General features: G+C 35.7%; 2 protein-coding genes across 5 annotated transcripts; both read left to right on the top strand.

Moving 5' to 3' along the window:
- Positions 1 to 10240: 10240 nt before the first annotated feature.
- Positions 10241 to 12303, top strand: LOC111886875 (zinc finger CCCH domain-containing protein 56). Of its 4 annotated transcripts, none has more exons than XM_052764526.1 (3): positions 10243 to 10489; positions 10653 to 11718; positions 11836 to 12303. In XM_052764526.1, exons 2-3 carry the CDS (start codon positions 10845 to 10847, stop codon positions 12138 to 12140), a joined length of 1179 nt encoding a protein of 392 aa, XP_052620486.1. In that variant the 5' UTR covers positions 10243 to 10489; positions 10653 to 10844; the 3' UTR covers positions 12141 to 12303. The 4 variants fall into 4 exon arrangements, with proteins under 4 accessions (XP_052620487.1, XP_052620486.1, XP_023738883.2 ...); XM_052764525.1 differs by having other exon boundaries at positions 10244 to 10489; positions 10807 to 11718; XM_052764527.1 differs by having other exon boundaries at positions 10241 to 11718; positions 11872 to 12303.
- A 798-nt stretch (positions 12304 to 13101) lies between these two features.
- Positions 13102 to 13989, top strand: LOC111886916 (RING-H2 finger protein ATL29). The gene has a single exon (XM_023883151.2). It carries the CDS (start codon positions 13102 to 13104, stop codon positions 13987 to 13989), a length of 888 nt encoding a protein of 295 aa, XP_023738919.1.
- Positions 13990 to 14491: the final 502 nt, after the last annotated feature.

Here is a 14491-nt window from a genome sequence, read left to right as displayed (position 1 = left end):
CGAAAGACATGCTGCCTGATACACTGGAGGAAAATTGACATAAATGTAAATTCGCAGGGTTTTACTCCTAAACCCCAAAACCAAAATCTCACACCTCTTATGTTTCTCACTAGAAACGGAAATAGCACTGCTTAGATCACCGAAGGTGACATCTCTTCTATCGGCTGGTTGCTCAACTCAGGCTGTAATCCTCTATAACTACCATCTCTACTCCTTCCTGAGTCTTGCGACTCCAATTGGCATCTCATCAACAGTCCCTCGGGGCTAACTCGATTTCCTCATTAAGGGATACTTCATTAAAACTCGTCCATCATGGCCCTCTAGCCCCATACTCTTTCACCTCCGATCTCGGTCTAACCAATCACCACGGGTAACTGGTAGAACCAATAACACTAACTGTCATGGGTCATGGTACTCGAACCACGACATCACCTCTTGATCTGATGCAAATCATGGTATTCAAACCATGGAATCACCTCTCAATCGGCTATCAATCATGGAACCCGATCCATGACATTACTCCCCAATCTGCTCTGATGTATGGTACTCGAACCATAACATCACTCCTCAGTCTGCCACTTAGAACCTTCAGAATACTCCCTGTATCGAGTATGGGTCCTCTGCTTTCGGTAGTACGGGCCCATACTACCTGCCACATCTACCCATACTTTCCACACGGACCATCCTAGAGTCCCTAAGTAGCTGCTCAACCTTCTCGTTCACTAATTCTACCACGCGTGCTTACTCCTCAGTGAAATGCTCTACTCCGCCAGCATACTCATCTGGCTAAGGTCACTCCCACTTCTCCGCCATCAGCTGCTGAAGAGCTCCTAATGATGCTAGCCATCTACCTCCTGAATATCGTCATATTCAATTGGTAGATGACTCCCATCATCGAGAGTTCCACAAAGCACGAAGCAAGCAGCATTCGGGCATCGAAGAATACATAGAACTCACCCTGGGTGATAACTCCACCTGCTATGCTCATTCTCAAAAGCGCCACTGAATTCTGCAACTCTACCCCTCGCGGGTTCTAATTATTCTTTCGATAAGCACCACAATACTCATCTAGGCATCTCTCCTAGGTTACTCCTCTATTCAAATCCCCTAAGAGGATTCCAACTGAATACTCTCACTCATACTCAAAAGCACAACACATATAACAACAACTCCTAGGCTAAGGCATCACAAATCAGGCCACTCTAGTCCTAAGATATGAAATACCGAGCCTGCCTCTAGCATGCATAATATCTCATAAAATGTATCATAAATATCTCATTACACAAAAGTAAGGGTGTTTTGGGAAATCACCGTTCGGGCACTGGCTAATTGTACACACTGCTCTTTCTCGCTTTCTCTTTGAACTCTTATTCACTTTAGAATTTCATTTCTTTGAAAACTTTTCTTACTTCCTTAGTTTGAGTTCAGATTTACCCGAAGGTGCATCCGAATCCCTCAAACCAAGGCTCTGATACCAACTTTTAACGCCGAAATTTTTCAAAACAAAATTTTCATTTAAAATTACTTTTCTCCTTAACACTTTTCATAAAAATCCCATTTTGTTTAAATTACAATACATGACTCTTTTGTTCAATCAATTAATAAATCAGGTTCTTCAAAACAACCGCTTCCTCTGGTGTGTACAATCGAGCCGGTGCCGTCCCGTGATCCTGAGGAAACCTGAAACACATAACACAAAACACTGTAAGCACGAAGCTTAGTGAGTTCCCCAAAATACCACATACAACACATACGCCACTCAAGGCTACAATACGACCCTCCAGTCGGTGTGTCTTAGCGGAACCCTCCAGTTCCGTATCGTTGGACCCTACGGTCCGGTCTGTATCGTTGGACCCTCCGGTCCGGTCTATATCGTTGGACCCTCCGGTCCGGTCTATAAACTTCGCATAGCATAAATCACAAAGACATAATGCATAGCATATCACATATAACATAATACTCAATGTGAGCACATAAGACCCTCTGGTCACACATAACTACCACTCAAGGTAACGTATAGTGAGAAGACTCACCTGCTACTGCCGACTGAAGAATAGTCCACGCTGCTCCGACCAGCGTCATGAACTCCACCACTGAATCACCGAAACCAATAATTACCAATAACAACCAAAATACTCCTGGAAGTCAATTGGTCAACTCTTGGTCAAAGTCAAAGTCCTCAGTGAAAGCCAACCCTCCTGGTTGACCCTACTCGCCGAGTCAACCCGTCGACTCGTCGAGTCCCCATGCTCAGAACTTCCCCAATCCGCGATTCAACTCGCCGAGTCACCCTGAGACTCGCCGAGTCCCACAACTCTGAGTCCCATCGCACTCAACTCACCGAGTCCTCCCTTGACTCACCGATTCACTGCTCAACCAGAAAAAGGTTAGGACCTCACGACCAGACTCGCCGAGTCCAAGGCTATCTTCAACCAACTCGCCGAGTTGTTCTTCCAACTCGCTGATTTCCTGCCCATCTTCAAGCAACTCACCGAGTACACCTTTGTGACTCGCCGAGTACCTCTAGATCTTAATCCATACAGAAGCTTTCCAGGCCATGCAAATGATCCAAACCATAGATCTACCCTTCTACAACCCATCCATCACGTAAAGTGGCAAACTTTACGTGAATCCAAAGAGATATAAGCATATAACACTCTAGGGTTAGGGTTTGGGACAAGATGGCTTCACCAATCACTCAAAAACAGGGACTTTAATGCACTCTAGACCTTCTCCATTCCAGATATGAGGTAGCAACCTCAGATCTAACCTCCAACTCAAAACACCACATGCTATCTTTTCCAAAAACTTCAAAATGAAGAATAAAAGCCCAAGCAAAGAAATAATACCTCAAAAGGAAACTCCAACAGAAGAGAAATTTGAATCCTTGCAAAGCCCCTTGCTCCAAGCCTCTTAACTCTCCAAGATCTCTTCCAAAATCTCTTCTCCAAGGTTCAAATGCTCTCAAACCACTCACAAACGCTCCCTAGGGTTTTCTGGACTTCAAGAGAGGGTAAAGAGGTTGGGGAGAGGGTATAATGTCCTTTATATAGGGCTCATCCTCCGAAATTAGGGGTTTCTCCATACATCACCAACTCGCCGAGTCCAGCCGCCGGCTCACCGAGTTGGCCACTTAACACGCGACCAGAATCGCGACCCTACTCGCCGAGTCCACCCATGGACTCGTCGAGTTGCTCTTTCACATTTACACTTTGAACCCTAAACTTGCACTCCTGAACTCGGGATGTTACACTTAGTTTATTTTATTTCATTGAACATTCGTTTCACTCCTCAACACTAATTCTGCAAAAAAATCTAAACGAAAATAACAAACATGTAATAACAAGGAAAACATAATAACTTAACCTTACTTAAAATCCTACATTTTGTCTTTCCATTTGGTCTCTTCTCATTTTTCTTGGGCCATCTTTCCTTTTCCCTAAGATTTTGCATTGTGTATAGTAAACCTGAAACATTAACAGAAAATAATAATCAAGTATCTTAGGATAATTTCCATCCTCCTCTTCATCCTCTTGAACATTGACCCTATGGTTCTCGGATTTTGAGTAAGGTTTAACTCTATATGATTTATGGGAGGAACATTCATTCTTTTTGTAAGGATGATCGTATGAATTGTGTGTCTTCTTCTAACTCTACTTATCGTCTTCAAGCCTGATGAACCTTAAGGCTCTATTTCTAACTTCATCTGATTTTCTGCATGGGGTCATGACAAGATCCTTGTAGAATAGGGAATCTTTCTTTAGCCACATCTTGAAGGCTTCCACAGCTTTTGCAACATCTAGATCTAGGATATCTAGCACATATTTTCTAAACCCACTAACATAATCTCTCAAAGGTTCCTCATTCCCTTGAGTTGTTAGTTTTGCAAAGATCCTACTGCAAGAAAATTGATTATTAAATAAGTTAACTAAATGTTTCAAAGAAGTAATAGAATAAGGAGGAACATTTAGGATCCCTTTTAGGGCGGATCCTATAAGGTTTGAACTAAAACCCTTGCATAAGCAATCTTCCTAGAGGTGTTATGAAGTATCTCCATGCGCTTTCTGTATTGAGCGATATGCTCTGTAGGATATGTGCTTCCATTGTACATCTTCATGTTTGGTGCCTAAAATCTCTTTGGAACTTTGGTGTCGCATATAGGGGGTTGCAAATCTTGAAACCTTGTGGTTGACAGGTAAGATCTCTAGTATTGGTTGAACAACACCTAGTACGCTTGAGATTATATCTCTTAGTTGACAAAGTTCCTTTGCAATGATTGGACTTATCCCAAGATCTTGGGAGACATGACCTCCTTTACTAGGAGTCGCTCCGTCCGTGATATGAAGTCTCCAGCTTTTCTTTCTGAAGATTCCCCAGTCTTGAAGTTCAAGATCGTGTGCTACAAGATTGAAGATGGAGTTGGCACATTTTCTGCAAATCTTCTTAATTTTGAGCCCAATTTCTCCATCCTTTCGAACAACGTCTTATTGGTTTTGCTTTATTCAGTGATCTGTCGATCCATTCTGGTCATCATGGATATGATCTCGTTGTTGGAGATCATAATGAGTATTTCTTGAGCTATACTTCCTGAGAAAGGGAATAACGAGGATGTTGGGAGAGTCCTTCTAGGGATCTATGGATTCCTTCTTTGCAAATTAATCGTGGGAGGTAGGGGTAGGTTTTGACCAGCTGAGATAAATGGAATAGTACTAAAAGTGGATTTTAATAAATAAGAAATTTTTGGTGCAAAAATGTGTAAGTGATATGAAAATATGAGAAAAAAAGCTTTTTTTGAGTAACCTTTTTAAGTAACTGTAAACCATTTCATAAGCAAGCTTCTTCCAAGGTGTTGTGGAACTATAATTATCTCCATATACTCTCTGTATTGAGTGATATGTTCTTCAGGATATGTGTTGCCATTGTACATCTTCATGTTGGTGCATAAAATCTCTTTGGAATTCCGATGTCGCATATGGGGGTGAGAATCTTGAAACCCTATGATTGACGGGTGAGACCTCTGGTATTGGTTGAACGACTTGAAATCATATCTCTTAGTTGCCTAAGTTCCTTTTCCATTATTGGACTTATCCTAAGATCTTGGGAGATAATACCTTCTATACTGGTAGTCACTCCATCTATGAAGATGGGAGCCTACCTTGATATGAAGTCTTCAACTTGGCGTTCTGAAGATGCACCAGTCTCGAATTTCAGGAACCAAGAATGGAAGATTGAAGATTGAGTTGGCATAGTTTCTACAGATCTTCTTAAGTTTGAGTTGGAATAGTGCTAGAAGTAGATTTTGGTAAAGAAGACATTTTTTTTGCAAAAATGTGTAAGTGATATAAAAATCTTAAAAAATCTCTTTTGAGTAACTTTTTTAAGTAACTATAAACACTTGCATAAGCAAGCTTACTTGAGGTGTTGGGGGAATTATAACTATCTCCATCCGCTCTCTATATTGAGCGATAAGTTCTTAAGGATTCGTACTTCCATTGTACATCTTCATGTTTGGTGCCTGAAATCTCTTTGGAACTTCAATGTCGCATATGGGGGGTATGAAGCTTGAAACCCTATGGTTGACACATGAGACCTCTTGTGTGGTTGAACGACACCTGGTATGCTTGAGATCATATTTCTTAGTTGCCTAAGTTCCTTTTCCACGAATGGACATATCCCAAGATCTTGGAAGACATGACCTTTTATACTAGGAGTCGCTCCGCCTATGATATGAAGTCCCCGACTTGGCGTTCTGAAGATGCACCAGTCTAAAAGTATAGGATCCAGGGCTACAAGATTGAGGATGGAGCTGGCACATTTTTTTTTCATATCTTCTTAATTTTTAGCCTAATGTCTCAATTCTTTTAAACAACCTCTTATTGGTTTTTCTTTATTCAATGATATGTCGATCCATTATGGTTAGCATGGATATGATCTCATTATTTAAGATCATAATTATTATTTCTTGATTAGAACTTCCCGAGTAATGAACTGGAGAGGATATTGGGACAGCTCTTGTAGGAATCTCTGGATTCCTTTTTTGTGAATTAACCGTAGGAGGTGGGGGTAGGTTCTGATTAACTGAAGTAGATGGAATAATGCTAAAAGTACATTTTGGAAAAGAAGACATTTTTGGTGCAAAAACGTGTAAGTGATTTGAAAATCTAAAAAAGGATTTTTTTTTTTAGTAATCTTGTTAAGGAACTGTAAACCCTTGTATAAGCAAACTTCCTTAAGATATTTCGGAATTAGAACTATCTCCATGCGCTCTTTGTATTGAGTGATATGTTCTTCAGGACATGTGCTTCCATCGTACATCTTCATTTTTGGTGCCTGAAATCTCTTTGGAACTTCTATGTCGCATATGGGGTTGCGAATTTTGAAAACTTATGGCTGACAGGTGAGACCTCTGGTATTTGTTGAACAACACCTAGTATGCTTTAGATCATATCTCTTAGTTTCCTAAGTTCCTTTTTCATGATTAGATGTATCCCAAGATGTTAGGAGACAAGGCCTTCTATAATAGTAGTCGCTCCATCAATGAATATGGGAGCCTGCCTTGACATGAAGTCTTCGGCTTGGCATTCTAAAGATGCACCAATGTCAAAGTTCAGGAACATGGGCTGGAAGATTGAGGATTGGGTTGGCATAGTTTCTGCAGATCTTCTTAAGTTTAAGCCAAATGCCTCCATTCTTTTGAATAGCCTATTAATGGTTTTGCTTTGTTCAATGATATGGCAATCCATTTTGTTCAGCATGGATACGATCTCATTGTTTGAGATCATAATGAGCATTTCTTGAGTTGCACTTCCCGATTAGTGTACTGGCGAGGATGTTGGGAAAGTCCTTCTAATGATCTCTGGATTCCTTATATGTGAATTACCTGTAGGAGGTGGGGGTAGGTTCTAACCAGCTGAGACAGATAGAATAATGATAGAAGTAGATTTGTTAAAGAATACATTTTTTAGGCAAAAATGTGCAAGTGATATGAAAATATGAAAAAAGCTCTTTTGAGTAAATTTTCTAAGTAACTATAAACCCTTACATAATCAAGCTTCCTCGAGGAATTGCGAAATTAGAACTATCTCCATGCGCTCTATGTATTGAGTGATATGTTCTTCAGGATATGTGCTGCCATCGTACATCTTGATGTTTGGTGCCTAAAATCTCTTTCGAACTTCAACGTTGAATATGGGGGTGTGAATATTGAAGCCCTATGGCTCACAGGTGAGACCTCTGCTATTGGTTGAATGACACCTGGTATGCTTGAAATTATTTCTCTTAGTTGCCTAAGTTCCTTTGCCATTATTAGACTTATCCCAAGATTTTGGGAGACAGGACCTCCTGTACTAGGATTCAATCCGTTTGAGATATGAAGTCTCCGACTTGGCGTTCTGAAGATGCACTAGTCTCGAAGTTTAGGATCCTAGGCTACCAGATTGAAGATGGAGTTGGAACATTTTCTGCAAATCTTCTTAATTTTGAGCCCAATATCTCTATTCTTTTAACAGACTCTTATTTGTTTTGCTTTGTTTAGTGATATGTTGATCCATTCTGGTTAGCATGGATATGATCTCCTTGTTTGATATCATAATGAGTATTTCCTGAGTTGCACTTCCTGAGTAATGGACTGGCGAGGATGTTGGGACAGTCTTTCTAGGGATCTATGGATTCCTTCTTTGTGAATTAATAGCAGGAGGTGGGGGTAGGTTCTGACCAGCTGAGATAGATGGTATAGTGCTAGAAGTGGATTTTGGTGAAGAATACATTTTTGGTGCAAAAATGTGTAAGTGATATGAAAATCTGAAAAAAAAAAACTTTTTTGAGTAACTTTTTGACGTAACTGTAAACCCTTGCATAAGCAAGCTTCCTTAAGGTGTTGCGGAATTAGAATGTAAACATGCAGAGAATTACAAAGTAAAAGATGACTATAAGTGATTTAACATATTATATATGTAAGTGTGTATTATTTGTGTGTAATCTTCCACTGCTAATATCCATATATAATCTTGTATTTTCTTTATTATTTCCACTTCTTTCTCTTGTTAATTTCTTTAAATTTCATGAAAATATTTATAATTGTACACTTAGAGGCAAAAGAAAAGGATGATACATTTCTAATTAACATGTTACAATTTGTTTGAAGTAGGATTGTGGTATATTTGTGTTGTATATATCATTTCAGCTATTTTTCATAATTTTCTAAGTATATTAATAACTTTTATGTAGAGATAGAATTGTATTAAGTTCTTAACTTTTTTTAGATTATGATAATCACCACCAACACAAAAAATATTTTATGCTCATTTTTCTAGCATCTGAATTATTATTATTTATTTCGTCGATTATACTTTACTAGATCATGACACACTTTAAGAAAGAGTGTTTATATACAATAATAATAATAATAAAAGTGATATGGTCAATCTAAATTTATATAATTTAATTAACGAATGAATTAATTAACATAAGTTTAAAAATTATAGAAGTTATATACTTAAAATATTTTAATTAACCAATCCATTAAATAGCATATGTTAAAAAATTATGAGAAGGGGTGGGGGTTAAAATGAATATGATTGGAAAAAATAAACAAACAAACAAATGAGTAATTCTTAAATTAATTGCATTTAAAAATAGTATTAAATCAAAATTTGTACAAAAAAATGATTTACATGCAACCTACGGATAAAAACAATTAAAATTATACGATTGAATATAAATATTATAATCTAAGTATTTCATGTGAAATTTGAATATAAGTATTATAATTTAGTATTACATGTGAAACTTTTTAATAAACATCTCTTTTATTATATTAGTTATATTTAACAACGTAAAAATGTTTATATTTTTAAACAACAGATAAAAAGAATCAAAATGTGAATGTTCAATTGGTTTGTATTAATAAAAGATCTTTGATAGAGTAGAAAGAGAAAAAATGACTCGTGAGTGTAATTAAAATGACTTGTGAGTGTGAACACATTTAAATGATCAAATATGTACAAGAAAAGAAAGTTGTCTAAATGTGAACAATTTATTTTTACAAAATTTCTTAAGATTTTTTTTATAATTTCTTACAACATTTTTATGATTTTTTTCCTATAGATTTTCTAATACAATGTTTTAAATTTTGCTTATAATTTTTCTTTAAACTTTTTTATACTTTCATATAATTTTAACACAAGTGCTTTTAAACCAAATATTTTATAAATGTTTTAAATTTTTATTACAAGTTTTTAACTTTATTTTTACGTTTTCATACATTTTTTTTATAACTTTCATACAATTATTTCTAAACTTTCTTTTACAACATTTTTAAAGTGTTTCATAGATTTTGTATGAAAAATTAATAGTTTTTATAACATATAAAAATATTTTCGTTAAATACTAGTCTAAAACATTATATTAAAAAAATTAAAAGTTTATAAACTTCTAATTAAAAAGTATTAAAATTTTGTAATAATTTTAAAACATTTTCATTATATAGATTTTTTTTGTTTTTTTATTTGCTAAGTAATATTTTATTTTTGTTTTTTTTAAAGACCCTCCATACTAGTTTTACATATTTAATTTTATTGTTAGATACTTTTTACTTTAAAAATATTATATATGCTTAAAAACAAAAGAAAAAAAAGTTATAAGAAGATATATAAAATATTTCACAAAACAAAAATATATTTATTAATTAAAAATATATAGTTTAGAATTGTTCAATATTTAATTAATTTTTAGGAAATTATGGATATTTTAAAAATATTATTTGAAAAAAAATAATACAAACAAATATGAAAAATAAAATTATTATTAAAAATGGAGGAAATGACTTATCAAAATAATTAACATTTCGTTTTGTTCACGTTTAAACAACTTTATATTTTTGTAGACATTTAACCATTTAACTTGTTAATGTGTTTATATATTACCATTATCATCTGCTATAGTCCGTGAAAATAATAATATGTGAACACATATAATAAATTAAATTGTTAAATGTGTATAAAAATAAAGAAATTGTCTAAATATAAATAAAACAACAAAGATTATAGATGACAATGTAATATCTAAACAGATATAACAAATTAAATGGTTAAATGTATATAAAAATAAAAAATAAAAATTTATTTAAATATAAACAAAAGTACAAAAATAATTATCCCATAAATCATTTTCACGAATAGAATAGAATGTAGACCATTAACATAGGAGGGCCTTAAAACTACCACCAATAAGTTCGCAGGTATCAAAGTAACAAAAGCAAAACTACGTGGTTGTAAATGGTAAAATCAGAACGTAACTAGGTACCCTCAAATCTCAATCTCTTGTTACCCTGCGCTTCCTTGATGACAGAGCTTCTTCTTTCTCAATCTCCCCACAAACAATGGCAGAAAGCTTACCAAAAACCCTAAATAAAAGGGAACCCATCTCTCAGAATTGAATCTCTTGAATTTTAATTTAATCACTTCGATCAGACAAGAACTGCTTTCATCTGGTACTTTCTCTGTTTCCTTTCTTGTAACTGCTCTCAGTTCTTAAATTTACTAAGTTATATTCAGAAAATCTAGTATCTAGATCCATTTCTCTCACAAAAATTGTATCTTTCATATAATTTCCCATCTGGGTTCATTTGTAACTCCATCGATATCGTTCTTTAGGTGGTTTAATCGTCCATTTTTCTCAACCCCTCTTTGTTGTGTTTAGAGCTTCAAAGATTTCATTTTTCTCAAATTATCACCAATACTCAATTCAACCACCCTGTTGTTTGTTTTACATTCAAGCATCACTTATAATCGCGCATCAAATATTTAGGGCTTTATCTTGTGCCTTTTTACTGGAAAGAATTTGAAATGGATTATGGTCGAGAAAGTGGAAACGTTGTCCAGATAATCACCGGAGGGTCAAGAAACGGCGGTGATTATTGGGGGGATCAACCGGTATGGGCAACTGAAGACGAATATGGTGTTTGGGATAGAGAAGCATCCATTGATAACACTTCTAATTCCAATTACGATGGAAGACAATCACAAACAAGATCCGGAAGCGATACACCAAACAAGAAAAGAAACGGTCAAGGAGGTGATGCACAAGCCACAAGTCGCTCAAAAGCAATTGGAAAAATGTTTTTCAAAACAAAATTATGTTGCAAATTCAGAGCAGGAACTTGCCCTTACATTACAAACTGTAATTTTGCACATAGCATTGAAGAACTAAGACGACCTCCACCAAATTGGCAAGAAATTGTGGCTGCTCATGAGGAAGAAAGGGCAGTTTCGTCAGAACCAAGAGAAGAATTTCAAATTCCATCACTTGGGTCTTCTAGTTTTACAGTTGATAGTCAAAGATCTTATAAAGGAAGACACTGTAAGAAGTTTTATACCGAAGAAGGGTGTCCTTATGGTGATAACTGCACGTTTCTTCATGATGAGCAATCTAAAGCTCGTGAAAGTGTTGTAATAAGCTTAGGTCCTGGATCTGGTAGTGGGTATGGAGGTGCAGGCGGCGGCAGTGGTGGTGGTGCGGTAGTTGTAGTAGCCGGTGGTGGCGGTGGCGGTGGCGGCGGCGGCGGCGGCGGCGGCGGTAGTGTTGGTGGTGGACCCGAGGCGGCTGGATCAAACTCCATGTTGAAGCCTTCGAATTGGAAAACAAGAATATGTAACAAGTGGGAACAAACAGGGTATTGCCCATTTGGGAGCAAGTGTCATTTTGCTCATGGTGCTGCAGGTATATTTTTTTTTTCATAAATAAATAAATAATATTCTAAATGGAAATAGCAACATACTTCTTTACATTCATAAATATTTCCTGCAACTTTTTGGATTCTTATGGTTATTTTGGCAGAACTGCATCGATATGGTGGGGGGCTTGTTGATATAGAAGCTAAAAATTCTTTGAGTTCAATGGATCCAAATAATAATAATAATAATAATAATAATAGTAATAATAAGCAAGGGGTAATTTCGTCCAAAACACCTGTTGAATCTGTAGTGGCTGCTGCTGGTCCTTTAGATGGTTACCATGTTGGGGTTCCTTCGCAGCGGTTGCCTGGTGTTATTCCGAGGACTGGACAGAGACCTTTTCAAAAGTGGAAGGGCCCCGATAAGATTAGTCGTATCTACGGGGACTGGATTGATGATATTGAATAAGTTTGGGGAGAGCAAAGTTAATAGACTTCGCTAATGTTATTGTGCTTGTTTTTCTCTATGTTTAGCTTTTGTATGGATCTTTGAATGCTCTTTCATTGAAAATGTTTCGGGTATTCTTGTTATTAGTATGTTTGTTATAATATAATGTACTAATTTCGTCCAATTTGACTTGTTAAATTATTTTAATAATAAAGATATTATCATTCTAAACTCTTAAGTCTAAAATAAAAAAGAATATGTGAACAAACAATTTCCCTATGTCAAGATTTTGTTTTGTGCCCAAAAAGATGCACATCTTCACCTCCTTTTTTATCTTTGTATCTCTATGATAAGATAAGTTTTGTACATGTCTATCACCATATAAGATTTGATAATTATATATTAAGTTAAAAAATTATGGTAAAATTTGATCAACATTAATTTAACTAATACTCTACAACATGTATGCCGGTCATGCTTAGCATACTATTTGAAGGTCAACTTTTTGGGTCCCTTGACTAAGGGTTAATTGTATATTAAATTTTAATTTGTTACCAATTTGGTAAATGGTTTACGGATTATCAAAGAAAAATAAAATGTAGCTTGTATAAATTATTAAGAGTTATGTTTTGATAAATAAAATGGTTAAAAAAGATAATAAAAAAAAGTGGATAAGTGTTTGACCCATGAGGTAATGCATATTAGTGGTTATTGCATACGAGTTCCACATATGACTCGTTCAATGACTTTATATACACCCTACCATTTAAAGGAAACCAACACTACATCACACCATCTTCCCACATATATTGGACCTTCTCACTTATCCATCCTCTTTTCTCTTTCTATTTTCCCACAAACTATGCAACAATGCAAACCCAAAATTTAATATACTCTGGTCGAATTTCACCTAAATCACATTGTTTCTCATCTCTTCCTTATCCTGAAAAGGACACCGGCCGGAATTTTAGATCTCCGGCCAATGACGACGGAGGTTGCAACCGTTGCACCGGCAACAGATCCACATGCATCCCCTCCTATCACCATCATTTTAACCATTATTCTCCTCGTCATTTTCTTTATTGGCTTCTTCACAATATACTTTTGCAGGTGTTTCATGCAAAATGTTCTTTACACATGGAATACCCGTCATAACCCTCCTGGGACACAGATGGGCGGTCCAGGAAGCAGTGGCCCCCCTGGACTCGACCCACATATTATTAATACTTTCCCTACTTTTATCTACTCTGATGTTAAAGAATTTCGGCGTGAAACATATGGGTTAGAATGTGCTATATGTTTATGTGAATTTGAGAACGACAATGTCCTTCGACTTTTAACAAAGTGTTGTCATGTTTTCCATCAAGATTGTATAGATCTTTGGCTTGAGTCACATAAATCATGCCCTTTTTGTCGACGTGGCCTCGAAACACCGTTTGCCTCACCAGCAAAATCTTCGGTGTCACAAAATAGTACATCCATGCATGAGATCCAAGAAAATGAGTTGCTTGAAGACACATTTACTATCAATATTAGGGATGAAAATGAAAGGAACAACAATACGGATACCAAAGAAGACAACAAGAAAGAAAAGCATGTAAATATTGATATTGATCGAGGAGAAGTTAAGAGAACAGAAAAATTTCCAAGAAGCAACTCCACGGGTCATTCGGTTACTAAAAATAGTAAGGCAAGTGAGGACGAAGATAAATTTACATTAAGATTGCCCGAACATATACAGGCAAAACTCATTCGTGGACATAATTGGACACGAAGTTGTACAGAGTTTGGAGAATTCAAAACTAGAACTTTCGCTAGTAGTACAGGATTTGGTGAGGCGTCGACATCTAGAGATGTAAGCAAAGTATAATCCGTTTATAGAAATTTTGTTTATTATCAAATTTTAGAAAGTTTATAGGATTAGTTAGGAATATTGTAAGATGAGATACTATTTTTCTTGTTTCATTTTTGCATATATTAACCAGATATATTATTATACCGGAATGGACTCTTAAAAGTTATGATATTAGTTTTTTGTATCTTTTTTCTTAATTGTATCCATGTTCTTGGGTCACTTCCCTTCAAACCTTGTTTTTGTGTGCAAGTGTAATGTTACAAGAATAACAAGACGAGGTACAATAGTTTAAGGCCTTAAAATAAGGGACTAATTTTTAATATAAACATGTTTAAGTAGTAAGTGTAGAATCTGTAAAGCGTAAATTTGTAGCTTTCAAATCAATTAGTATTTTAGAATACTTATTTTAAATATCATCACTTATAAAAAGACCTATTATCAAATAAAATGTCCTTTCAATTTGTCTTTTGTTTTTATGTTGAGGTGGAAGAAGTTAAAGGACTAATGTTGCAATTTA

Source organism: Lactuca sativa, chromosome 6 (genome assembly GCF_002870075.4).
Source record: "Lactuca sativa cultivar Salinas chromosome 6, Lsat_Salinas_v11, whole genome shotgun sequence".
In the NCBI taxonomy this organism is placed as follows: domain Eukaryota; kingdom Viridiplantae; phylum Streptophyta; class Magnoliopsida; order Asterales; family Asteraceae; genus Lactuca; species Lactuca sativa.
Note: the sequence above shows the minus strand (reverse complement) of the source record. Positions and strands in the feature narration are given on the sequence as shown.